General features: G+C 34.5%; 3 protein-coding genes across 3 annotated transcripts; 1 reads left to right on the top strand and 2 right to left on the bottom strand.

Annotated features, from left to right (window-relative positions):
* Positions 1-8573: 8573 nt before the first annotated feature.
* LOC143591828 (histone-lysine N-methyltransferase, H3 lysine-9 specific SUVH4-like) lies at positions 8574-20885 on the top strand. Its single transcript, XM_077071915.1, has 13 exons — positions 8574-8686; positions 9424-9825; positions 9919-9973; positions 10046-10155; positions 18645-18833; positions 18917-19009; positions 19257-19355; positions 19419-19465; positions 19554-19636; positions 19762-19921; positions 20018-20306; positions 20382-20609; positions 20686-20885. The coding sequence occupies exons 2-13, from the start codon at positions 9427-9429 to the stop codon at positions 20797-20799; spliced, it is 1866 nt and encodes a 621-aa protein (XP_076928030.1). The 5' UTR covers positions 8574-8686; positions 9424-9426; the 3' UTR covers positions 20800-20885.
* A 170-nt stretch (positions 20886-21055) lies between these two features.
* LOC143591831 (uncharacterized) lies at positions 21056-24033 on the bottom strand. The gene is made up of 3 exons (XM_077071917.1): positions 23843-24033; positions 21940-22123; positions 21056-21693 (listed from the first exon to the last, which is right to left on the bottom strand). The coding sequence occupies exons 1-3, from the start codon at positions 24031-24033 to the stop codon at positions 21070-21072; spliced, it is 999 nt and encodes a 332-aa protein (XP_076928032.1). The 3' UTR covers positions 21056-21069.
* A 1104-nt stretch (positions 24034-25137) lies between these two features.
* Positions 25138-26778, bottom strand: LOC143591833 (delta(3,5)-Delta(2,4)-dienoyl-CoA isomerase, peroxisomal-like). The gene is made up of 3 exons (XM_077071919.1): positions 26381-26778; positions 25844-26073; positions 25138-25485 (listed from the first exon to the last, which is right to left on the bottom strand). Exons 1-3 carry the CDS (start codon positions 26776-26778, stop codon positions 25295-25297), a joined length of 819 nt encoding a protein of 272 aa, XP_076928034.1. The 3' UTR covers positions 25138-25294.
* Between the last annotated feature and the right edge of the window lie 209 nt (positions 26779-26987).

Raw genomic sequence — 26987 nt, 5'->3', positions numbered from 1 at the left:
TGTTAATAATATGCCCACCAAGGAATATATCAACATTTATATTAATTCTAGTATTAATTACTTAAATATCTTCACCACTTTTTATCATAAAAATGGCATAATAACTTGATGTATACTTAGTAGACATTAGTCTAGGACTGCTTTTAATCTTTTTTTTTTTTGGTTTTAGCCTTGGCAAATTGGATTTTAATAATCCCACATTTTAGTCATTTTTAGCAGTTTGGGCGATAATAATTCTATTTTAGAGAATAGATGTCATCGGTCCCAACTTTCACACTTATTGTTTTCATTGAATCCCCGTTTAAAAAAAGTTAACGTTTTTAAGTTTTTTCCTAATTTCAAATTTAGGGCTTTTGATCGGAATGAGCATCATTTCGATATGAGTTTTACATCCATCGACTCGCGTCCTCATTCCAATCAAAAGCCCTAAAACATCAATTGGAAAAAAAAACTTAACGCCGTTAACTTTTTTTTAACAAGGTTCAATGAAAACAGTTAGTGTGAAAGTGGGGACCGGTGATATCTACTTTTTCGGAGTGAGATTATTATCGGCCAATAGTTAAAATGGTAGGATTATTAAAATTCAATTTGCCTTTAGTTTTTAATCCGTCAAAATACGGTTTTAGAGTTTTAGAGTTGATGGTATGAAACATTGATTATATGAATTATGAAACGTGATTACATAGAGAATTTCGTGATGGATATGGAATAGCTTTTTGGGGTATGCTTTTGTTGATTTTTATTAATAGTCAAGTTGACTTTGACTTTTGGAGACGTTGACTATTGGAGACATCATGTAAGTGAAAAGTAATTTAAGGAGAAGTATCGCTAACTTCATTTAGGTATCAAATCAACCTCCTTTATATGTTGCTTATGTTTTAAGTAATAATAACGAGTTCATTAATTATGTTCTTTGTTATTCGTTGTAATTTCTTTTTTCTATAGGCAATTTAACACAAAAAAAACTATTAAACGTATTGTTATTTTTTTTATAATGTGAAAAGATAAAGGGTTAGAAAGTGATAGTTTGGGAATTAAAATGTTTATTGAAGTAGTTTTAGATGTTTTTTTAATAAGCATGAATTTTGAAATCAAATACCTTATAGTTTTTTAAAACCATGAGAAGAAGTTATATATTTGAATTAAGAAATCTCATTAATGTTTTGCTAAACAATACGATGAGATGAATGCAATTTAAGTTACGTAGATAGTTGAAGAAACACAAACCTAACTATAAGCTAAAATTGTTAGATTGAGTCTCTACGAAAACGATTATAAGCATATTGAACAGTCAAACTTCGTCTTCTCTTGCCCCAAACTGGTAGTCCATGAGGCAATGACATTTTGGAGCACGTTAAATAGCGTCCATCTTTCAAAAGTCAAGGGTTCAAGTGTGTATCCGTATCAGGAGTAGAATTATGAGTAATTTAGACGAGTATATGAGTTGTTTTAAAGTATTATAAAATAGAAAATTAAGGAGTATAGAACAGTTGTGGTTTGGTGTTCAATAAATCATTTTTAATAGTATATCTTGCCTAAATAAAATAAAATGACTAACAAAAATTTGATCGGGTTGGCTGGGTTGATGATTCATAAGTTGGCCGACCATTTTGAGATTTTTACAAACTGTCATTGTGACATTCGTCAAATTTAGGTCTCGAGTTATATTCGTTTTGTAAACTTTTATTTTATAAAACCGACTCAACATTTTTGTTTCCAAATCTATATTAATATTTCCTAAGTTTAATACCTCTTCGTAAAACCATTAGAACTTGAGGGGCCAAAAACGTAATATCCATATGCCATATATATATATATTAAAATACCCTAACCCTAAACCCATTTAAAACATTCAGCCGCCCCTCCCTTGGTAGCCGTTTTCCGGCGGACCACAGATTTCCGGTGAGAATCCGGCGACGCCAAACACCTCCGGCCATCACCCCCCACTGTATCACCACCACGCCAAACACCCGCTACCTTTTTCCCTCCCTCCTTCCCTACCGTTTTTCCGGTGACCTCGGATGTCCGGCGTCGATCTCTGGCGAGCTCCACCGACCTCTCTCTCGCTCTCCGTCTCTCGGCCTCTCTCTCCCTGTCGTACTCTCTCTCTCACTCTCTGTCTATCTCCGTCCCTCCGTCTCTCTCTCTCTATATCTGTCTCTCTCTCTCTCTCTCTCGCGAACTCTCTCTCTCTCGCAGTAAGTCTCTCTCTCTGTTTCTGTTTTCCGGCACCTCTCCTGCGGCCGGAATCAACTCCGGCAACCATGTTTATTATCTAGATTATTGTTATTATTATCATTATTATTATTAACTAGATTATTATTATTATTATCATTATTATTAACTAGATTATTATTATTATTATTATTATTATTATTATTAACAAGATTATTATTATTATTATTAACAAGATAATATTTATTATTATTATTATCATTATTATTATTGTCTAACAAAACAATTATTATTATTATCATTATTTTCATAATAATAGATTATTATTATTATGATTATTATTATGGTTATTAAGGAATATTACTAAAATCTAATATTGTTAGTATTATCTACTTGTTTTATTAAACCGAAACCTATGTCGGGCATAGTTACCATTTAACGCCATCGTCACTCGAGTTATATCATTTTTATCACTAATACTACTATTATTAAAATGTTATAAGTATTAGTTATTATTAATATGACACATATAATTATTATAATAACAATAATTATTATTATTATTAAAACCTATAAAGTAATAATTAATAATTATTTTCAACAATAAAGTAATAATTATTATATTTATTATTACTACTACTATTATTAGTTTTAACAACAATTCTCGATTAGTAGTATATTTACATATTATTATTGTCATTATCATATATATATATAACATATCTGTATAGAATTATTATTATTATCATTACTATCATTATCATTAATAATATTATTATAAACTTTATTATCTATTCATTTTCATAAAACCGAACTCTTGATTTAAACCCGTCTTGTTTCTTTTAATATTGGTTTAGCTATTTAAAAGCCCAATAAAATAATATTTTATTATCAATTAAGTACGAGTCCCTAATCGTTAACAAACTAACCAGTAATCCGATTAACCACCGAACTTCTCGTTCAATGTTTCAAATGAAGTTTCAACTAAAGTTCAAGTTCATTAATATATTTTATTTATTCGTTTTCATTTAGCTTTCAAATTGGATTCGTTCGTTTCGTTCGCAAGCTTTCTACATTTCGATCATTTATTATTTCTCGATTCGTCAATCGAGGTGAGTACATTTCATCCCCCGTTTTCCCTTTTATGTTTTGGGGGTAACATGCATACTTATTCAAAACAAGAATGATTTATTATACACTTTTCTCAAACCACAAACTTTAGGGTATATGATACTTGGAATACTTACTCTTTTGGGTGTTATATGCCTCATATGCTTTATGATCATACGCTCCCCTAACTACTTAGCCTTGTGCTAGTAGAATAGGGCCTCATTATCCGAGTATGTCAGTTGTTACCGAGTAGAAAGGATCCTCATTTACATATGTTTTATATGTCACGATTGATGCTTTTATTTATAGTCTCATATACGTTTGTGGATTTCGCTCATATTATATATACTCAAACTATGAAATTGCTCACCAACATACGTGTTGACAAAATATTATTTTATGCATTGTTACAGGTTTGACTTTTATCGACTTGAGGACTTGACGGAAAATGTTACCAAGACTATTAGGATATTAGTAAAACGAACAGTATATTTGTTTACTTGTGTTCAATTTGTTTGTATGGCCAAGATGTGTTGTTTATTGATTTGTGAAAAAAATGAGTTGATTAAATATTTTCACTTTAATAGTGTCTTGTGTTTTGGGCAATCGGTTGCACCCCGGCATGTTCCGCCTTTGGTCGGGGTGTGACAGTCATGTACGATTTGGTTTGTAGTTTGAATCTTTAAATGAACCGTATAAACCGAACCATATCTATCTATGTTATATTTATGAAAATATAGTTGAGGAATTTTGATATTTTGACTTTTTTAAAAAAATCATTTATTTGGTTTTTATTTCCTGATTATAAAGTAATTGTGTAATTGTATTTGAAACTTTCAACTTAACTAACAAATTAAAAAGACTACCGAACCGGAAGAATCTAAGAATGGTTTAACAAATATATGGATCTATGCAAAGTTTTTTGGAATATTGGATTTTAATAATCCATATTAAATGGTACTGGCTGATAATAATCCCTATTTATTTTATCGCCACTGGCGGTCCCAAATTCAAAAAAGTTGGCCCCCAATGCTCCCCCGTTTAAAATGACTTAACGACGTTATACTTTTTTCCGAATTTCAAACTAACTTTTTAGGGCTATTAATCGGAAGGAAGATACGAGTCGAATGATATAAAACTTAGCTCCAAACAATGATCTAAACAACTTGATTTTGGTTAATTGTAAGTTCAAACACCCGAATTGAAGCATTGATTCGTCATTTTGAAGCACTGTTTCGAACTAAGTTTTACGCCAATCGACTCGTATCCTCCTAACGATCAAAAGCCCTAAACATTGGTTTGAAATTCAGAAAAAACTATAACGCCGTTAGGTCATATTTAACGGGGGACCATTGAGGGCCAACTTTTTTGAATTTGGGACCGCCAGTGGCGATAAAATGAATAGGGATTATTATCGGCAAATACCATTCAATAGAGATTATTAAAATTCAATATTCCCCCACTAAATAATTTGTGTTTTTTCTTGGTGAAAATATTAAATATACAAAGAGTATTTAATACAACTTTTATAAGCTTAATTAGGGATACGATCGATATTGTACACGTATCTGTATTGAAAGTATCCATAACGAAAATCATTAAAATATATATCTTATAATGATTTAATGGGATATGTGTATTATATATGGCGTATTTTGATAATGGGACACTCAATTGAATAATGATACAATATGATGACATATTCTCAATTTCTATAATACCAATAATAATTATGTTTTACATAAGTTCTTAGTTAATCAATTTGCTATGTCTCTTCACCCCCCTTAACATTCAAAAGGTTACATTTTACATACTTAGTAAGCAAATTCATTATCATATGATTCAGATCATGCAAGTTTATAATCAAAGAACACTTGTTTTATTTGTATATTGTTGCTACATTTGGGTGGTGGCCGTGCTTGTCGAAAGGTGCTCTTATGGCTCCAGACATGTAAGGAAACAACATCACTAGTCTCCAGCGGTCTGTGTTCTTGATCCCGACTCACACGTGAAAATAAGTATTGTAATAGATAGTTAAGCATTGAAAACATAAAGTGTATATGGTCATGAATGTGTGCACTATGGTTGGTGTTGTATATATTGATAGTCGCCCTGTCTTTCCTAACACCATTGATTCGTTGGTGAGAATTTATAAACAGGGTGGCTGATGGTACTTGAATAATCATTCGATCGTGTTTCATATTACCAAGTACCAACTATAGGGGTGAATAGTAACTAAACCGTTAATCAAGACTGAACCGAAAACTGACAAAAGTTGGCTCTCTTTTTTGTTACTCGTGGTTAACCAAAGCTAACCATTCATATTTCATATATTTGTAGCTTTTATAGAATCATTTAATGCATTCATGTTTTATACATCCATGTCATGTATTTCTAATCAAGATGTTTAGCCCAAATTAGTTTTGGTTGTTAACCAGTATTAACCCAAAACATGTGACTAACCAAATCGAACTGTGCACACCCCTAATCGAATAAAACCGAACCGGTTTAGGCTAGTAACCAAACTAACTACACACACATTTTTCATGATGACACTTCATTATCTGACTACCATCATTACCCAAATCGTAGATATCAGTAAGATTGTAACTAGAGGTGTTCAAAATCAGATATTCAGACCTTTCGGTTAGTGAATTTCATTATCCGAATCATAATCTGAAATTTTGAAATCCGATCAGACAATGAGCTGATCTGAAGAAAAATATTTAAAGAGCTACTTTTTAAAAATAAGTATTTCGGATATCCAAAATATCCGAAATATTTAAAAAATTACCCGAAGTATCAGAAAATTATCCGAAATACACAAAACTTATCCGAAATTTATAACAATGTTTAAAATCACTAGCCTAATCAGTGGTTCCTACGGGTTTGGAAAATTTCAAGGGACAGACGACTGATTGTTTATCACTTAGATTTGGTCAAAATACACTAATATATATTATTACTAAAAAAAAAAATTTGTACGGCCGTTCCCCTAAAGCTGCCTACGCCCCTGAGCCTAATCCGAAAATTTGGATTTTGATTTTCGGATATTTCAGATAAGGATAATTCGGGAGACGTTTGTTCTCTAAAACACAAAGGACTACATGTCTAAGAAACCCCAAACTCTAAGCATCCGTTTTGCAACTACGGATGGCAATGAAATCCGAACCCGATGGGAAAACCCGAAACCCGACATAAATGGGACGGGTAATACCCGACCCATTAGGGTTTGAGATTAGTTTTAAAAGTTTTCGCGGGTTTGAGACGGGTTTGGGATTTCTAATATACCCAATTACCCGATAACATTAACCCATTTACCCGATTATATACCCGATGTACCCGATATAGCTTGTATATATATATATATATATATATATATATATATATATATATATATATATATATATATATTGTATTCCAAATATATTATTTGTCGAAACTTATTTATGTTAATTATTTGAAATATTTTATCTTTATGGTAATCATCTTTGTAATCGATTAGTTATATTTTATCAAAACCCGACGGGTTTTGAGGCAGGGATACCCGACGGGTATTTTATCAAAACCCGATAGAAAATTCGAAACCCGATGGGAAAACCCAAATCCCGACGGCTAATTATCCGATTAAAACCCAATAGGTTTGAAACCGGTTTGGAATGAACTTTAGTACCTAAACCCGACGCATACCCCACCCATTGTCATCCCGGCATGCAAGACTCTCAAAAACAGGTAAAAACTACTAAAACTAAAACAGCATTCTTCTTCTTCTTCTTCTTCTTCTTGTTCTCAATCACAACAACACGAATCACGCAACCTTTTATATAATATAAACGTTATTATTATTATTAGGTTTTGTTTTGAAAATATGCCGCCGAATAAGTCGTCCAAATCAGAGAATAATAATAATAATAATAATAATAATAATAATAATAATAATAATAATAATAATAATAAAGAGTCTTCGTCGGCGTTGAGAGATCCGTACGACCTGCTTGGTGTAGCTCGTAACTCTACAGATCAGGAGATTAAATTGGCATTAAAGTAAGTTATTATTATTATTATTATCTAATTCTCTTTTTTTTTAATTAGGTATAATTTCTGTTTATTTAATTTGAATTAGAGAAAATTACAGAAGCATGGTATTATTTGAGTGTAATTAATAATTAATTATGTTGATTTTGGTTTATATATAATTATCACATTTAGCAATTAGTTCTTTGTGTTAGGAGTGAGTGAGCAAACATAATGTCGGTTTTCAGTTCGCTTCGGATTTCTGTTAATTTTGTTAGAATTATTTATATAATCAGTTTTGTTAGAACATTATAAGCCCTAGGCTACAGGATTTATATAATTATCACATTTAGGAATTACTTCTTTGTATTAGGAGTGAGTGAGCAAATATTATGTCGGTTTTCAGTTCGGTTCTGATTTATGTTAATTTCGTTAGAATTAATCAATTTGAATTTAGAGAAAACTACATATTCGGTATTTGAGTGTAGTTTACTGTGGATTTTGCTTATAAGTTATAAGCCATAGGCTACAGAATTTATATAATTATCACATTTAGTAGTTAGTTCTTTGTGTTAGGAGTGAGTGAGCAAATATTATGTCGGTTTTCAGTTCGGTTCTGATTTATGTTAAATTTTTTTTTAGAAATTACTCAATTAGGTATTGTTTCTGTTAATTCAATTTAGATTTTGAGAAAAGTTGTGTGGTTATGAGTTTGTTAACCTAGGGTTTTATGAATTGTTGAATGCAGATTTCGTGTTTGAGTAATTAATTAATTATTTAATTATGTTGTTGATTTTGCTTATTAGGATTTATTTATTATGTAATTATCACATTTAGTTCTTTGTGTTAGCAGTGAGCCAACACATTATCTAACTCAATTAGGTATAATTTCTGTTAATTTAATTTGAATTTAGAGAAAACTACACATTTCGTATTTGAGTGCGATTAATTATGTTTATTGTTGATTTTGCTTATAAGTTATGAGCCCTAGGCTACAAGGTTTATTTAATTATCAAATTTTGGTTCTTTGTGACTTAGGAGTGAGCAAACATCGATTCGGTTCGTAGCTGTAACCGAAACCGATAACTGAGTTTCATAATTATATTCCTAAATAGACAAAAAAAAGTTGTTCGACCCATACTAAATATGACCAGTTTTGAGTTTTGACCAATTCCCCAACTCATCCATCTTGTACCTTTACTTTTGTTTATTTATTTGGATGCTTCCAATGTCATACTGAAGTTAGGGCTTTTATAAAATGCATATTTTTTGCAGCAAACTTGGAGTGCCCATAAAAACTACCGTATCCGCCACTTTGTTGGAAGAGGCACTAAATGGTGCAGTTACCGTTGAGCAAATTGCGTTAGGGCAACCTGTTGCTCGAAAGGTATGCTAACTGCTAATGTTTCTTTATCTAGTTTGTTGGTTTGAATTCTCTTTCTTATTTAGTAAAAACAGATTGTTTTAAGTAACTGGCTATCTTTAATTTAGGGACAACATGTATCCAGTTTCATTCATACCAAATCGAACAAAAAACCAAATTAAATTAGATGGCGAATATAAAGTTCTAATTTGTACGTATTACATGACAAAAATGTCCTTCCATTATTGGCCATTTGATAAATTTTCATTTGATAAAAACGTCGTTAGTTGAAGGCATCGGAAAAACGTTTTTGGCTGGAAAAGTTATGTTTTTTGTCAGGAAAACATCCACCTTAGCATTCTCATCTCTTATTTTATTTGACATGTTCGTCACCCCTAATCTATTCCGAAAAAAGTTGACTGTGTAAGCTAAAGGCTGCCGAGATAAGAATGCTAATGTGGATGTGTGTTTCAGTTTAGTAATTGTAAATAAATGGCCGAGGAGCCCGGTCTGGCCCATGAAAAGAAAAGAAAAGAAAATATATGTTATTTTTCCAAAAACCTTGTTCCCTCGAATGAAATCATAATCATCATCATCATCGAGTAAGTTTGAAGGTGGGTGTTTTATTTGTTTTCCAAAATTACTTGAATGCCGCCGTTCCGTTGTCGTTTAAAGCAAACAAACAAACCCTAAAGCAGCAATTTTGTTGTTATTGATGTTAATAATAATAATGAGAATGCTGTTGTTGTTGTTATTGTTAGGGTATGGAGTCGTCGGCAGCGGCATTGGATGTTTCGGTGACGAAGAAATTCGGGCAGCGAGTCCAGAAGCTGATGCTGGAATCTGAATCTGAATCTTCGAAAATGAGAAGAAGAAGCAGTCCACGGCTAAGAGAGAACAACCATAAAAGACCTTATTATGGACCACAGCCTCTTTCTCTTATTACCAAAACCCCAATTCAAAAATTGGAATTGGAAGTGGATTTTACTACTACATATGCTCCTCCTTCCAGAGATGATATAGCAATGGTCAAGAAGACTCTTAGATTATACAACAAATATTACCTTCAAAATGCAAATGCTATACACCCACCTGATGAAACCACTGCTGCTGGTAAGCCGCGTTCTTCTATTAACCGTCCTGATTTGAAGGCCATCTCTAAGGTATTATTATTATTATTCTAACTTATTATTATTATTACTACTCATCTCATTATTGCTGCTTCACTAACTTATACATACATACATGATCTGCAGATGATCGAGTCTAATGAAATTCTCTTTCCTACTAAAAGATTCGGTCACTTGCCCGGTACTTAAGTCATCCTCTGATCTCATCATCATTCTCCAATTTCCTAACACGCTTTAATATAATATGCTGCAGGTGTCAATGTCGGTTATCAGTTTTACTCACGAGCGGAAATGGTTGCGTTAGGTCTTCATAGTCACTGGCTTAATGGCATTGATTATATGGGATTATCTTACAAAACAATGGTATTATAATTATGACTTCAATAATAACTATTTACTTATTTACTACTCAACAATCATAATCTATTTACATTGCAGGAGGGCTTCTGTAATATCCGCATATTTAAAATATTTAATAATAAATATTAGTAATGGATATAAGAAAATATATAAAGTTGAGTTGGATAATTTATTTTTAAACTTCATAAAATCGTTTCAGTAACATAATGATTTTTGTAAAGTAACATATTTATCTTGCAAGTATAAATTTCCTCTCGCCTGATCAGTTATTAAAACAATCAAAAGGTCAATAATACTTAATATCAAATCCATAATCATTATAGATTCTTCAGGATGTATGTATGTATGTATTGTTGAGTTTTGATCCTCTCATACATATAAACATACACTCACGGCACATACATACATACTCATTCACATTGTCAAACTTTCAAGCTTCCAATCAAACTCAAGAACATGCATTCATATCAAATAATCAATCATTTATTACTTACTTGTTTCCTTGAGATTGTTAAAGATGAAAATGGTGTTAATAGTGAATGATAGTAGTGTGTGTTCCCTAGATTTAATCTTTCATATTGATCTTCAAATCTCTAAATTTCCATTGATCTTTATCTTGATTATTATGGGTATAATAACCCGAAGTTTATTTGTTTTAGATAATAATCACAATAATTAAATAGGTTTGAGATAATACAAAATTTAATTGAATTTTTAATAATTGTGGCATTTGGTTAGAAATTCAAGTAAGATAAGTATGCAAATAATAAAATAAATTGTATAGAGACATGCAGCAAATAAAAGTCATACGATCTATTTGCAAAATTTCGAATCCTAATCTTTTGCAAACGAACTACCGGACGAGGTGGGATTTCAAGGATTCAGTTCGTTGTATAAATCATGTATGCAACCCACTTTGGTTCACCATATGATAAGAACTAGAGATTTAACCCTTCTATAACTATCGTCGGAACACCGAGGAGATAAGTTCTGAGTCACAACCAGGCGGCCGGTACGTGACTACGAAGGTGAACTACCGCTGCGACTATCTGCCCGTCTGGTTCAGGGATTCTTTATGCTCGTTTATTGAGGTAATTATTTGTTTCCTTGCTTCTGGTTATTCTCGATAACTGGTTCGGAATACCGCGACTTTAATCTTAACTATTCCGGCGACGAAAACCAATAAAATACCTAACTCGAAATCAGATTTCTTTAAATGACAACAAGATGAACAACGTTTTCGGTAAAATCAAACATGTTTTATTTGGATCATGTGATTTTGTTTTTAACCTTTTTAGTAATCGGTTTAGTCTGTGACCATTCTCTTTTGACATGTATGCGCGCGCACACTCACTTGATCTTTTCGCCGGCTATCAGTTTTCTTGTAATTTGTTGCTTGACGTGGTGTTGTTCATCTCCGTGAAACCGAGTCGGTGAAGTGAAAACCTAAGGAAATTTTAATCTAAGTCAAATTTATCTATTAGTTAAATTGTTTTCATTACAGTACGTATGCATACATACTCAATAGTTATGGGAATCTATTTAATATATTTAAAGGTATTGTTTATAAATAATTTAACAAGTGAAGATGCATGGTTATTATTCTTAATAAATCCAAATTTTGTAACACTTTGAATAAAAGAGTCACCTGAATCCTAGACTAATTAAGAATCTTATATGTTTAGTCGCCGGGGATTCGCAAGTTAGCAAATAACCAACATGATAAATTAAGTTATGTAAATTAATCTTACAAGAAACTAAACCGTAGGTTCTCATACAATTGGTGGACAAAGTTGACTTTACTTTTGTTTTCGCTTTTGATTAAGGTACGGATTCTGTTTTTGTTTCTTCTTAGTATTAATATATTCTGTTACTTGGTAGTACGGCTTCCGTCTTTGTTTCCTCTTAGTATTAATTATATTCTGTTACTTGGTAGTACGGTTTCCGTCTTTGTTTTCTCTTAGTATTAATTATATTCTGTTACTTGGTAGTACGGTTTCCGTCTTTGTTTCCTCTTAGTATTAATTATATTCTGTTACTTGGTAGTACGGTTTCTGTTTTCGTTTACTCTTAGTATTATATATTCCGTTACTTCGTAGTACGGATTCTGTTTTTGTTTCCTCTTAGTATTATATTTTATTTTGTTACTTTGTAGTACGGAATCTGTTTCGTTTACTCTTAGTATTATATATTCCGTTACTTCGTAGTACGGATTCTGTTTTTGTTTCCTCTTAGTATTATATTCTATTTTGTTACTTTGTAGTACGGAATCTGTTTTCGTGTACTCTTAGTATTATATATTCCGTTACTTCGTTGTACGGTTTCTGGTTTCTTTCATTCATAGTATAAATTATATTCCGTTAATTTGTAGTACGGATTCTATTTCTTGTTACTTCGTAGTACGGTTTCTGTTTTTGTTACTCTTAGTATTAATTATATTCTGTTACTTGGTAGTACGGATTCTGGTTTCTGTCACTCATAGTATAAATTTTATTTTGTTACTTTGTAGTACGGTTTCTGTTTTTGTTCACTTTTAGTATTGACTCTATTCCGTTACTTTGTAGTACGGATTTTCGTTACGCGTCGGTTATATTTTGAGTTCAGTTATTTTATATAATATATTTTAGTTATACGACTTTAGTTCAGTACTCTGTTACCCGAGCATTTCTGACTTGTCGTTGGGGCGTCAACGACATGGCACTTATCGTGACAGTGCGTAATCAAAGTTCACGGCGTCTCTGAAAGTACTCATGTAGTACCTTGGCCACTTAGAGGCGTATAGATCGATCTTAGCTCCGACTCCTGACTCCTGACTCCTGACATGGCACTTATCGTGACAGTGCGTAATCAAAGTTCACGGCGTCTCTGAAAGTACTCATGTAGTATCTTGGCCACTTAGAGGCGTATAGATCGATCTTAGCTCCGACTCCTGACTCCTGACTTCTGTTTGAGATGGAACAATGTGTGCACGCCACCCACACCGTCTCTTTGGTGCATGGACTAGCTAGCTGTGTACCCCTCTGTTTAGGCTCTGGGTGCTTCCGTATTACACGAGCTATTTATTTTAACATCATCGTCGTGTATTTTAGTAATTAGATTTTGTTTCGCTATATTTCTGGTCCGTTTTGATATGTGTATATGCATTTGATTAAATTTGAGTATATTCAGATTACGTCCCGATCGTGTATCGGATTATGTTTCGCATTTAATTATAGTTCAGTTAAATGTTACACGTTATATGTTACACGTCACACATTATATGTTACAAGTTATATGTTTCTGGCTCTGGGTGTTTTTGTTATAGTTCTGATATATTTCCGCATGCGTTTGACCATGTTCTGGCCAAGTGTCGGATCATACATCTGAATTTTATTAAGTATATGTTTAGGTAAAAAGGGTTGGTTTCGAGTTTGAATTGAAGTTCGTATATTTATTCTCTTACGTCTGCCCTTACCTATACTATTGTTCTTTCCGTTACTGGGCAACTTTTGGCTCAGCCGTGTTTTCTTGTTTTGGTTTTCTTATTTTGTTTTCAGGTAATCCGGGTTTCTGGGAATTTAGTGATGAGAGATAAAAAAAAATGAAGTTCAAGCTTCTAAAAGTTAATTCATTTTGTTTAATAATATGACGTAGGTTGCATTAATTTTTGTTGTATTTTGGATTGTGGCGTTGATTTGATATCTGTAATAGTAACACGTTAGCCTGTTCCGAGTTGGGGTGTTACAGTTATGGTATCAGAGCTAAGGCTCTTTCCTGTAGAAAACTTAAACCTTAAAATCAGACTTGTGAGATAATGGGTAGACGCTTGGTTAGGATTACTTTCTTTTCAATTTTCTTGCTCATGATTTTGTGATTTTAAATTTAAGGGTACAAGATCGCTCTAATATTGACCGTACGTTGACATTTATTTCACTTAATGACTTTCTCGTTTATAATAAGTTAAGTGCTTCTACCGCTGTTTTCGCTTACTCTCTACCAAAGAAAACAATAACTTCCGAAGACAATGTTCAACACAGTTGATGAGATCATGATTTGAGTTACTCCTCTATGCCCTATTCAGACTTTGCTATTACATATGACATCAGACGTTTCCGAAACACTTATACTTTTGAATAGATGCGACACTTAGTATTAGTAAGCACGCATAAGAATTTGGACATCGCTTCTTAATTAGTTTTTCATCACGTCTAATTTAAAAAAAAAAAAAAAAAAAGTTAACCATGTTTTAAGATGCATAATGGAAGGACAGTTAGGACGCGGTCGTAAGGTAAATTGACGATTATGGTCGCGAACGTAATCGTGAATTTACAGGTACGCATGTGTGCTACAAAAATTCTTTTATGCAGATTTTGTTCCTCTAATACTCCATCCGATATGACCTCGTCATAAGATTTTTCACTTTATTGTGCTAGTGTTATGTGTTTATTAATTTATCTATTTATTTATTTGTATATGAGTAAAAAAAAAATATGTAAACTTATAAAATTTGATTTTTGAATTTGATATGTTTTGAGTTTTTAAAATTATGAAGGATCAAATTTGTTACCGTTTTTAAGTTCTACTTATAGTCACCTGTTTCAGTTAGTTGTTTTGTCTCGGTTACTAGTTATAGGATTCATTTAGATGTCTTCGTTTGACATTTTTGTGATACACCCAATTATATGTATTTAGAGAAAAATTTTCTGTTTCATTTCAGTAATATGATTAAGTATTCTCAGTTAAATATTTTAGTTTACCATTTAAGTTTTGTTTGGTATCATTACCGCTTGAAGTTATGTTTCTTATCCGTTACGTCAAAGTTTGATTGCGCATGGATAACTAGAAATTTCGAGGACGAAATTTTATTTAGGGAGGTAGAATTGTAATATCCGCATATTTAAAATATTTAATAATAAATATTAGTAATGGATATAAGAAAATATATAAAGTTGAGTTGGATAATTTATTTTTAAACTTCATAAAATCGTTTCAGTAACATAATGATTTTTGTAAAGTAACATATTTATCTTGCAAGTATAAATTTCCTCTCGCCTGATCAGTTATTAAAACAATCAAAAGGTCAATAATACTTAATATCAAATCCATAATCATTATAGATTCTTCAGGATGTATGTATGTATGTATTGTTGAGTTTTGATCCTCTCATACATATAAACATACACTCACGGCACATACATACATACTCATTCACATTGTCAAACTTTCAAGCTTCCAATCAAACTCAAGAACATGCATTCATATCAAATAATCAATCATTTATTACTTACTTGTTTCCTTGAGATTGTTAAAGATGAAAATGGTGTTAATAGTGAATGATAGTAGTGTGTGTTCCCTAGATTTAATCTTTCATATTGATCTTCAAATCTCTAAATTTCCATTGATCTTTATCTTGATTATTATGGGTATAATAACCCGAAGTTTATTTGTTTTAGATAATAATCACAATAATTAAATAGGTTTGAGATAATACAAAATTTAATTGAATTTTTAATAATTGTGGCATTTGGTTAGAAATTCAAGTAAGATAAGTATGCAAATAATAAAATAAATTGTATAGAGACATGCAGCAAATAAAAGTCATACGATCTATTTGCAAAATTTCGAATCCTAATCTTTTGCAAACGAACTACCGGACGAGGTGGGATTTCAAGGATTCAGTTCGTTGTATAAATCATGTATGCAACCCACTTTGGTTCACCATATGATAAGAACTAGAGATTTAACCCTTCTATAACTATCGTCGGAACACCGAGGAGATAAGTTCTGAGTCACAACCAGGCGGCCGGTACGTGACTACGAAGGTGAACTACCGCTGCGACTATCTGCCCGTCTGGTTCAGGGATTCTTTATGCTCGTTTATTGAGGTAATTATTTGTTTCCTTGCTTCTGGTTATTCTCGATAACTGGTTCGGAATACCGCGACTTTAATCTTAACTATTCCGGCGACGAAAACCAATAAAATACCTAACTCGAAATCAGATTTCTTTAAATGACAACAAGATGAACAACGTTTTCGGTAAAATCAAACATGTTTTATTTGGATCATGTGATTTTGTTTTTAACCTTTTTAGTAATCGGTTTAGTCTGTGACCATTCTCTTTTGACATGTATGCGCGCGCACACTCACTTGATCTTTTCGCCGGCTATCAGTTTTCTTGTAATTTGTTGCTTGACGTGGTGTTGTTCATCTCCGTGAAACCGAGTCGGTGAAGTGAAAACCTAAGGAAATTTTAATCTAAGTCAAATTTATCTATTAGTTAAATTGTTTTCATTACAGTACGTATGCATACATACTCAATAGTTATGGGAATCTATTTAATATATTTAAAGGTATTGTTTATAAATAATTTAACAAGTGAAGATGCATGGTTATTATTCTTAATAAATCCAAATTTTGTAACACTTTGAATAAAAGAGTCACCTGAATCCTAGACTAATTAAGAATCTTATATGTTTAGTCGCCGGGGATTCGCAAGTTAGCAAATAACCAACATGATAAATTAAGTTATGTAAATTAATCTTACAAGAAACTAAACCGTAGGTTCTCATACAATTGGTGGACAAAGTTGACTTTACTTTTGTTTTCGCTTTTGATTAAGGTACGGATTCTGTTTTTGTTTCTTCTTAGTATTAATATATTCTGTTACTTGGTAGTACGGCTTCCGTCTTTGTTTCCTCTTAGTATTAATTATATTCTGTTACTTGGTAGTACGGTTTCCGTCTTTGTTTTCTCTTAGTATTAATTATATTCTGTTACTTGGTAGTACGGTTTCCGTCTTTGTTTCCTCTTAGTATTAATTATATTCTGTTACTTGGTAGTACGGTTTCTGTTTTCGTTTACTCTTAGTATTATATATTCCGTTACTTCGTAGTACGGATTCTGTTTTTGTTTCCTCTTAGTATTATATTTTATTTTGTTACTTTGTAGTACGGAATCTGTTTCGTTTACTCTTAGTATTATATATTCCGTTACTTCGTAGTACGGATTCTGTTTTTGTTTCCTCTTAGTATTATATTCTATTTTGTTACTTTGTAGTACGGAATCTGTTTTCGTGTACTCTTAGTATTATATATTCCGTTACTTCGTTGTACGGTTTCTGGTTTCTTTCATTCATAGTATAAATTATATTCCGTTAATTTGTAGTACGGATTCTATTTCTTGTTACTTCGTAGTACGGTTTCTGTTTTTGTTACTCTTAGTATTAATTATATTCTGTTACTTGGTAGTACGGATTCTGGTTTCTGTCACTCATAGTATAAATTTTATTTTGTTACTTTGTAGTACGGTTTCTGTTTTTGTTCACTTTTAGTATTGACTCTATTCCGTTACTTTGTAGTACGGATTTTCGTTACGCGTCGGTTATATTTTGAGTTCAGTTATTTTATATAATATATTTTAGTTATACGACTTTAGTTCAGTACTCTGTTACCCGAGCATTTCTGACTTGTCGTTGGGGCGTCAACGACATGGCACTTATCGTGACAGTGCGTAATCAAAGTTCACGGCGTCTCTGAAAGTACTCATGTAGTACCTTGGCCACTTAGAGGCGTATAGATCGATCTTAGCTCCGACTCCTGACTCCTGACTCCTGACATGGCACTTATCGTGACAGTGCGTAATCAAAGTTCACGGCGTCTCTGAAAGTACTCATGTAGTATCTTGGCCACTTAGAGGCGTATAGATCGATCTTAGCTCCGACTCCTGACTCCTGACTCCTGACTTCTGTTTGAGATGGAACAATGTGTGCACGCCACCCACACCGTCTCTTTGGTGCATGGACTAGCTAGCTGTGTACCCCTCTGTTTAGGCTCTGGGTGCTTCCGTATTACACGAGCTATTTATTTTAACATCATCGTCGTGTATTTTAGTAATTAGATTTTGTTTCGCTATATTTCTGGTCCGTTTTGATATGTGTATATGCATTTGATTAAATTTGAGTATATTCAGATTACGTCCCGATCGTGTATCGGATTATGTTTCGCATTTAATTATAGTTCAGTTAAATGTTACACGTTATATGTTACACGTCACACATTATATGTTACAAGTTATATGTTTCTGGCTCTGGGTGTTTTTGTTATAGTTCTGATATATTTCCGCATGCGTTTGACCATGTTCTGGCCAAGTGTCGGATCATACATCTGAATTTTATTAAGTATATGTTTAGGTAAAAAGGGTTGGTTTCGAGTTTGAATTGAAGTTCGTATATTTATTCTCTTACGTCTGCCCTTACCTATACTATTGTTCTTTCCGTTACTGGGCAACTTTTGGCTCAGCCGTGTTTTCTTGTTTTGGTTTTCTTATTTTGTTTTCAGGTAATCCGGGTTTCTGGGAATTTAGTGATGAGAGATAAAAAAAAATGAAGTTCAAGCTTCTAAAAGTTAATTCATTTTGTTTAATAATATGACGTAGGTTGCATTAATTTTTGTTGTATTTTGGATTGTGGCGTTGATTTGATATCTGTAATAGTAACACGTTAGCCTGTTCCGAGTTGGGGTGTTACAGCTTCAAAGGCTACACTTTTCCAATAGCTATAGCAATTGTATTGTCCGGTCAATACGAAGATGATCAGGATAACTCTGAAGATATTGCTTATACCGGTCAAGGTGGAAATGATTTTACCGGTGGTAAACATCAGTTCAAAAATCAGGAGATGTCACGTGGTAATTTGGCTTTAAAGGTCAGCAAAACCATTTCTTATTATTATTAGATTTCTTTACCACATGCGTTTCACCAACTTATATTATGTTTCTATGTATACAGAATAGTATGGAACCGTCTATACCTGTCAGGGTTATTCGAGGACACACAGGTGACAATAACTTCAAAATATACACGTACGACGGCTTGTACACGGTAATGCCCATCTGTTTTGATTTAGTTATTGATCATCATATATCACTTACGCCAACTAAATATTTTGATATCCAGTATTGTATTTTGTCAGTTTTTGGTATGTGATTTTATTTCTTTCTGGCTAATGTATTTTTTTATCCTAATATGCCATTCTTTGCATCCTGCCATAAACTTTACACTAAGAAAAAAACTAAACTGATACAAAATAAATACATGAGATGATTTAATGTAAGTACTGTGGTTTCAGGTGTCTGAATTCTGGCCTGCAGAAGGTGTATCTGGTTTTATTGTATACAAGTATCGCCTAAAACGGCTTGCAGGACAGCCAATATTGACAAGCAATCAGGTTAATTGTAACATGCATCATAGTATATAGTATGTCCTTTGTAACTAACAGTTGCATTTACAGGTCCAGTATAGCAATGTGCGTTCAAGGGCTTCTGTTAAAGCACCCCAGTATGACTTAACATACTTAATCTGAAATCTATAATATATTATTTTATATTAACTCACTCTAAGCAGATGAACTTTTTTCCTTTTCAAGGTTGGTGTCCCTGGATATAACCGAAGGTCAAGAAGATATGCATATACCTGTTATCAATGCAGTTGATGATGCTACTATTACCGGTAAGTTATGATTCTAAGTTCTCACAGTTGTGTGTACTTAAAATTGGTTATGTATTGAACATCCCTTTATATGTATATATATGAACATATTTTACTAACATCTCAAGTTGTTTGAAAACTGAAAGGATTTACGTATACCAAGTATAATCAAGTTTTGAGCAACTTGAAACTACCTCCAAATGCGGATGGATGTGATTGCAAAGGTTTTTGTAAAAATACCAAGACCTGCTCTTGTGCTAGACTTAACGGTGCTGATTTTCCGTATGTACGAAGCAATGGAGGAAGGTTAGTAATCAACCCACCCTAGTAAGGTTAGGTTGTGTTTTTTTTTGTTTTGTTTTGTTTTGTTTTGTTTGTTGTAAGTTTAAGATTGTGTTCCAGATTAATTGAAGCAAAGGATGTTGTGTTTGAATGTGGACCAAACTGTGGATGTGGACCTGGTTGCATCAACCGCGTATCCCAAGGAGGGATAAAGTATCAACTTGAGATCTTCCGTACCAAAGATAGAGGGTGGGCCGTAAAGACTAAAGATTTTATCCCGTCGGGTGCACCCGTATGTGAATATATTGGAGAGCTTAGGAGGACAAACGAGCTGGACAATGTTGCTGAAAATGATTATATATTTGAAATTGATTGCTGGCAAACAATGAAGGGGATTGGAGGAAGAGAGGTGAGTGTGAGTTTGTGTAGATAAACCATAGTTCTAAGTTGGATTTCTCTTTCTAATATCTTAAACTTTGATCAGAGGAGGCAGGGAGATGTATCTGAATGTTTAGGCAATAACAAATTGGACGAAAACAGCATGCCCGAGCCTGAGTTTTGCGTAGACGCAGGGCGTATTGGTAATGTCGCAAGGTTTATTAACCACAGTTGTGATCCGAACCTTTTTGTTCAGTGTGTTTTAAGCTCACACCATGATTTAAAACTCGCAAGAGTACTTCTGTTTGCTTCTGACAACATAGCCCCCATGCAGGTAGGTAGTTCATCTTTTTTTAGTTATCTAATTGTCGTTTGGGCTCGCTAACGAGAGGAAGTGTTGTTTGAAACAGGAACTTACATATGACTATGGTTATGCCCTTGACAGTGTTGTAGACAATGATGGTAATGTAAGGATGCTGCCATGTCATTGTGGGACGTCAGAATGCCGAAAGAGATTGTACTAAGGATGCTGCCATCATGTGGTTTAGACTATTTTTTCCCTGTAGAACAGATCGCACATTTGTTTTTATGTGTTTAGAAATAAAGACTGTGTTTGCGTTTTTTTTTTCCGGTAAAACAAAAATGGTTAAACTTGGATGTTTTGTTTGCGTTTAAGATTAAGAAAGCCACCTTAAGTTGATAATAATACATAAATATGAGTCATTCAGGCAAATAAACAGGAATATGCATTTAACTTAATCTTTTACCGAAAGAAAACAACCGGAAACATAACATCAAGAAACATCGTCGTCCTCATAATCCTCCATTTTAGATCTATATTGACGAAGCGGCTTCTGACACTTGGCTTTAGTACAAACAGCATCATCATCATCATCTTCTTTCATCTCTTCAGCCTCCACATAAGCAATGCCAATGCTAATGTTTTGAGTAGATGATAGCTTAACATTAATGTTGTTACCTCCACTCTTTTTCCTTGGGATAAAAACTAACGATTTAGGCAACAATTCAGCACACGATTTCTCGGTGGCATGTTTTGGTGATGTTTCCAAATAATCTTCCTGACTGTCGTCAAGAGTATATCGTGTGTAACTTGAAGGATTCAAAATGTAATCTGGAACAGCACGGCCGTTTCCTGAAACACGGGTTGGATCTGGGCGTGCAGCAGCAGCAGCCTTATCCTTGCAAGCTGAGTCAAAGCGGACACGTTTTGCAGGCTTTGCTGCTGCCGCCACCTCGTCGTCATGGCAAGGTTTCCTTTTGAGTATTGACTTAATAGCATCATTAGTTATTGTAGAGTGATGATTTACATTATGGGCATGATGATGATGGTTAACAGCATCATTATTATTAATCTCCCATGATCCTTGTGCCATCTGATCATATGCATCTTCCTCTTCCTATAATAATAATAATAATGCAAGTTATACCTCAATCAATCAATAATAACAGAACAAATCACAAGAAAGAAAGAAAGAATAAATAGGCATAGTATGTATTATTAGAAAGGCAATAGGACAGACAGGCAGTTTGAAGAAGAAGAAGAAGAATAATAATAATAATAATAATATAAAAGCTGGTGGTGGTGGTGAATGAAATGAAATTCATAGGAAAGTGAAGTGAGGGAAGAAAGAAAAGAAAGCAACCTCGTTATCAAGAGTAGAATCCAATCCGATTGAAGATCGAATGTCCTCCCAATTATTATTATTATTATTATTATTATTATTATTATTATTATTATTATTATTCCACCACTCTCTCCTTTCTTCAACCTGTGCGTTACTCACACACCATGAAGATGAAGATGAAGATGAAGATGAAGATGAACACCTTATTTACTCGATCCTTCACCCTCATCCATATCCCTATAGGACAGGAGACTCGAACCCAAATTCTTCTTATTTGTGTTTTTCTGCTATGTTACTTTCAGTGGTGAAGCTTGAAATGGCCCACCGGGGGGCCGAGCTCAAAATATATACAAAATATTACAAACGAGGGGGGCCGGCTCAAATTTTTGGCCGAAAAAGGCTAAACGTACATTACGTATAAAAAATTTTCGGCCGAAAACGGGTAAATTTAGGTGCTGTTTTTTTAAGACAAAGATTGTCTGCAATCTGATTTCATCTGATTTAATGTCTACAACTGAAGATGTGGTCTGAAGGTCTGCAATCTGAAAATATAATACTGTTTGTTTTATAAACGGGATATCGTCTGCATAAGCTGAAAATTAGTTACCTAATATATATATTAAAGTAGATAAAAGTCAATTAACGTTTATAGACTGCTAAAATAATTGGTAGTGGTGTACGAACTATGGAAGTGGGTGGTGGTAGACGATTGTGGTAGGCGGTGAACGGTGGGTGGTGGTGATAGACGGTTGTGGTAGTGGGTGGTGGACCGTGATGGTGGCCGACAATGGGTGGTGGTGGGTGGTGGATGGTTGTGGCGGGGTGATAGTGGTGGATGGTGGTGGCGGCGGACGGTGGGTGGTGGCGGTGGCGGGTGGTGGTGAATGGTGGTGGCGGGTGGTGGTGGTAGTGGAGGGTGGTTGTGGCCGACGGGGTGTTGGTGGTGATGGTCGGTGGTGGTGGTGAGTGGTTGACGGTGGTGGTGGTGGGTGGTGGTGGCGGCAGACGGCGGACGGTGGTGGTGGTGGTGTTGGACATTGGGTGTTGGTACTTGGTATTATGTGAAGAAGTGTAAAGATGATGAAAAAACTTACTTTTTAAGACCATAAAAGCGGTTTTCAGATCTTTTTTTTATAAAACAAACAGTCTTCAAGAGCTTATGTCTACGCGCCCGCAGACATAGGCTCCTTGCAGACCTTATAAGCAAAAACAAACACAACCTTATACTACTACGCAAAAAAACAGAGGGGGGGGGGGGGGGGGCGGGGCCACCTCAGGCCTCAATGAAGCTTCGCCCTTGGTTAATTCTTTTAACTTTAAACAAACCATCAATACTTAATCCAACAAATAAATATTTGTGTTTATGTTCGTTTGTTTAAGATTTAAACCAATACTTCACCAACATAACTAAACAAATATATTCACAAACATAAATGAACACAAACAAGCAAATATAAACCCAATAACCAGATGACTTATCCGGATAATTAATATTTAATTATTTTCCGTTAGTATGTAAACCAACATAAATGAATTTCTCGCCCAACCGTTTACATGCCTAAACCTATTTATTTGGAGGAGATTAGGCTATTGTTTTTTTCCAACTTCTCATTATTTATTACATATGAAAAGTAAATAAATAATGCATACAACCACCCAACTGCTAATATAATCAAGTTTGTTGCAAAAATCTTGTGATCTACTCATGTGATTGCTTTAATTTGGTGGTTATATATTATTCATTCATTCATCAGATGGATGGACCTCAACCATGAAAAAGAGCTTTAACAACTTATGCACCTGTCATGCCTCGACGTCCACTCTAAACCAGCATCGCCAGCCCACGCTGGAGGAAATGATCATGCAACTGGACCTCGAGGAAAAAATGGCAGCCAAGCCTAGCCGCATGTCATGTGTAAACAGTTCAGACATTTTACGCTTAGCAAGAAACGCCCTCAACCAGTACCCGAGGTTTTCTCTTGATGGAAAAGACGCCATGTACCGATCCTCCTTCCGAAACTTTGACCGACCCGCAAAGGTTGCAGGGGAGAGGGTGATGTGGTGCAAGCCCGGCGTGGTCGGTAAGCTAATGGGGCTGGAGGCCATGCCCATTCCCATAAGACCAAAGCACAAGATGAGAGAAATTCAAAGGAGAATGAATGGTGCTTCTTGTTCCAAGCCTAGGGATGAAGTGGGCTGGCCCATGGGTCACTTTATGTAGGCCCTTTTCTTCTATTCTATTTGTACTAGCTAGCTATCTACTTCTGTTGTTCTAAATAACATAATAAATGTTACTTTGAACTCTTAACATGAGAATGTACATTTAGCATAACAATAATACATACATACTACTAATTGCATAAGTTAAAAACCACCACTTGAATGTGAGAAAGGGTATCTTTTATGAGCATGATCAGTTTTGTAATGCTATAAAGAGTGAGTTTTGTAGGTTCTGCACAACACCCCCCCCCAACTAAAGATTGATGGCTTATATATGGGCTTATTGCTGTAAACAATGAACCATTGTCTAAGTTTGACTCCAAATACTTATGTTTCTTTTCTGTTTCGCATCCATGGTGAATAGGGGTGCAAACAAGCCGAGCTGCTCGCGAGCTACTCGAGATCGGCTCGTTAAAAAGCTCGAACGAGCTGAGCTTAATCAAGCCCGAGCTCAAGCCTAAAAGTAAGCTCGTTTAATAAACGAGCCCGAGCCCGAGCCCGAGCCCGAGCCCGAGCTTCACTTTTCGAGCTCGAGCTAGCTCGCGAGCCTAAACGAGCCTGCCATTTATATAATTTTTCAAAATATATATTTAATAATTATTAATATATATATATATATATAATGTTATAAAAAATAAATAAAAATAACTAAATAATATATATTATTTATACATAAAATTATAATAGAAAAAAAATATAAAAATAATTATAAATTTTAAAAATTAATTAATAAATGATAAACGAGCCGAGCCTGAGCTTGAAAATCCACTCACGAGCCGAGCTCGAGCTTTGGAAATAGGGCTCAAAACGAGCCGAGCTCGAGCTCGAGCTCTGTGTAAGTTAAACGAGCCGAGCTCGAGCCTGGTCGAGCTCGAGCTCGGCTCGGCTCGTTTGCACCTCTAATGGTGAAGTGAAGAAATAAGATAATGCTTTTGTCACTATGTTATGCCAAGGTGCATTACAAAGTTTAATATTGGTCTCTAATGAGCCTTGACACAAATCTTAAAAACTGTATATATATAATGAATGTTTACATTCCATGGAATGATTATTACACAAATATGACACTTCATTCCTCATTTATTTTGTTGCTAGTTGGTGGAAGACAGTATAGAACCTTAAGTTAAGCATCCTGCCTGCATCATTACAAGAATCATAGCTTAGAAAACGAAGGCTTCGTTTTGCGCAGCTGTGCTGATACAACCTCCTCTAAATCAGCTGATAAAAGCATAGCAGAGTTCCATGTGGCAACATAATCCAACCCTTGATCCAATGTCAAGTCTCTACTTTTTAGCATAACCCTTTTCGTCCCGGTCACGGCAAGTGGAGACTTTGCACCAATTCCTACAACCAATTCAATTCAATTCATAGTTGTCAATAGCAGTGATAGCGGGCGCTATGTAGCGATGCGGCTATAGGCCGCTATATACTAAATATCGGTCATTTAGCGTGATTATAGCGGTATTTAGGTTTTTTTTTTAAAATAAAAAATTGTAGAAACCTATTTTTAAGGCTTGTTTATCGACCAAACAGCTGCACCTACCACAGGTTCCACCGTAAAAGCTTATTTTGTGAATATAAAGCCTAATTATTTGCTTAAAAATTTTCTACTCCTTTATCGCTAAAGCCTAATTGTCGCTATTGACAACTATGATTCAATTCATAACAAGATTTAATAAGTAGTAAACTAAGACACACTGACCCTCAGCAATTGCTCTAACACCTTCCTCCAAATCCGCTTTACAACGAAAAGCCTTGGAAACAAGTCCGATCGACTCCGCTTCCGCTCCAGAAAACATCCTGCCAGTCAAAGCCAGCTCCACGGCCTTCCCGTAGCCAACGATCGCCGGTAACCGCTGCAGCGATCCTAAATCAGCAGTAATAGCCAAATCCACTTCCTTAACTGAAAACAACGCATCCTCCGTGCAATACCTAACAATTTAGGGGTGAGCAATAACCGAAAACCGACAAAACCGAACCGATATAACCGAACCGAACTCTTCATTTTTTAATATTTTCAAGCCTTTTCCTCCTCTATTTTATGTATTAACAGTTTAATATTATCATTTTCATGTATGTATATCTCTATTTTATGTACTAATATCTCAATTTCATATATTTATACATTTATTTAATGTGGTTATGCATTCATTTCATGTATTTTTAAGCAAAATTTTAGCCCAAGTTTGAAACTAGTTATTAACCGAAAATTAACCGAATCGAACCGTGCACACCCTACCTAACATCACAAGCGGTTACAATATCAACTCCACCGCCAATACACGCGCCGTGGATAGAAGCAATGACCGGCTTCCGGCATCTCTCAACGGCCGTGACGGCGTCCTGCATGAACTTGATCTGTCGGCGTAGCTTCTGACCGGAGCGGCCGCGGTCTGAAGAGGACGTGATGTGAGCCGTGAGAGAGGTTAGGGATTTGAGATCGATGCCGGCGCAGAAGTGGTTGCCGTTGCCGGAGAGGATGATGACTCCGACGTTAGGGTTTTGGTCGAGAGAAGATATGGCGTTGGGGAAGTCAGTGAAGAATTGGAGTGTGAGTGCGTTGCTGTTGAGGTACACGGTGAACACCGGGGAGTTAGGGTTTTGTTGAACGATTTCAATGGTGCTCTCATTCTCCATTGTAGAATCAAACCAACCAACCAACCAGGAAGACAAAAGTTGAAGAATTAGTCACAAGTATATTAAAACATACACTTTACTTCACCTACCATGTGCTATGGCCGAGCACGGTTCGGTTCGGTTTGATTTTAGGTGAAACCGAAACCGAAAATTCGGTTTTTTATATATAAAAACCGTTCGGTTTTGGTTTTTCGGTTTTCGACTTTTCG

This window comes from Bidens hawaiensis, unplaced genomic scaffold, assembly GCF_021521415.1.
Source record: "Bidens hawaiensis isolate Kalapana, Puna unplaced genomic scaffold, B.hawaiensis_p1.1 tig00040085_1, whole genome shotgun sequence".
Lineage (NCBI taxonomy): Eukaryota > Viridiplantae > Streptophyta > Magnoliopsida > Asterales > Asteraceae > Bidens > Bidens hawaiensis.
This window is presented reverse-complemented; position numbering and strand designations above follow the sequence as displayed.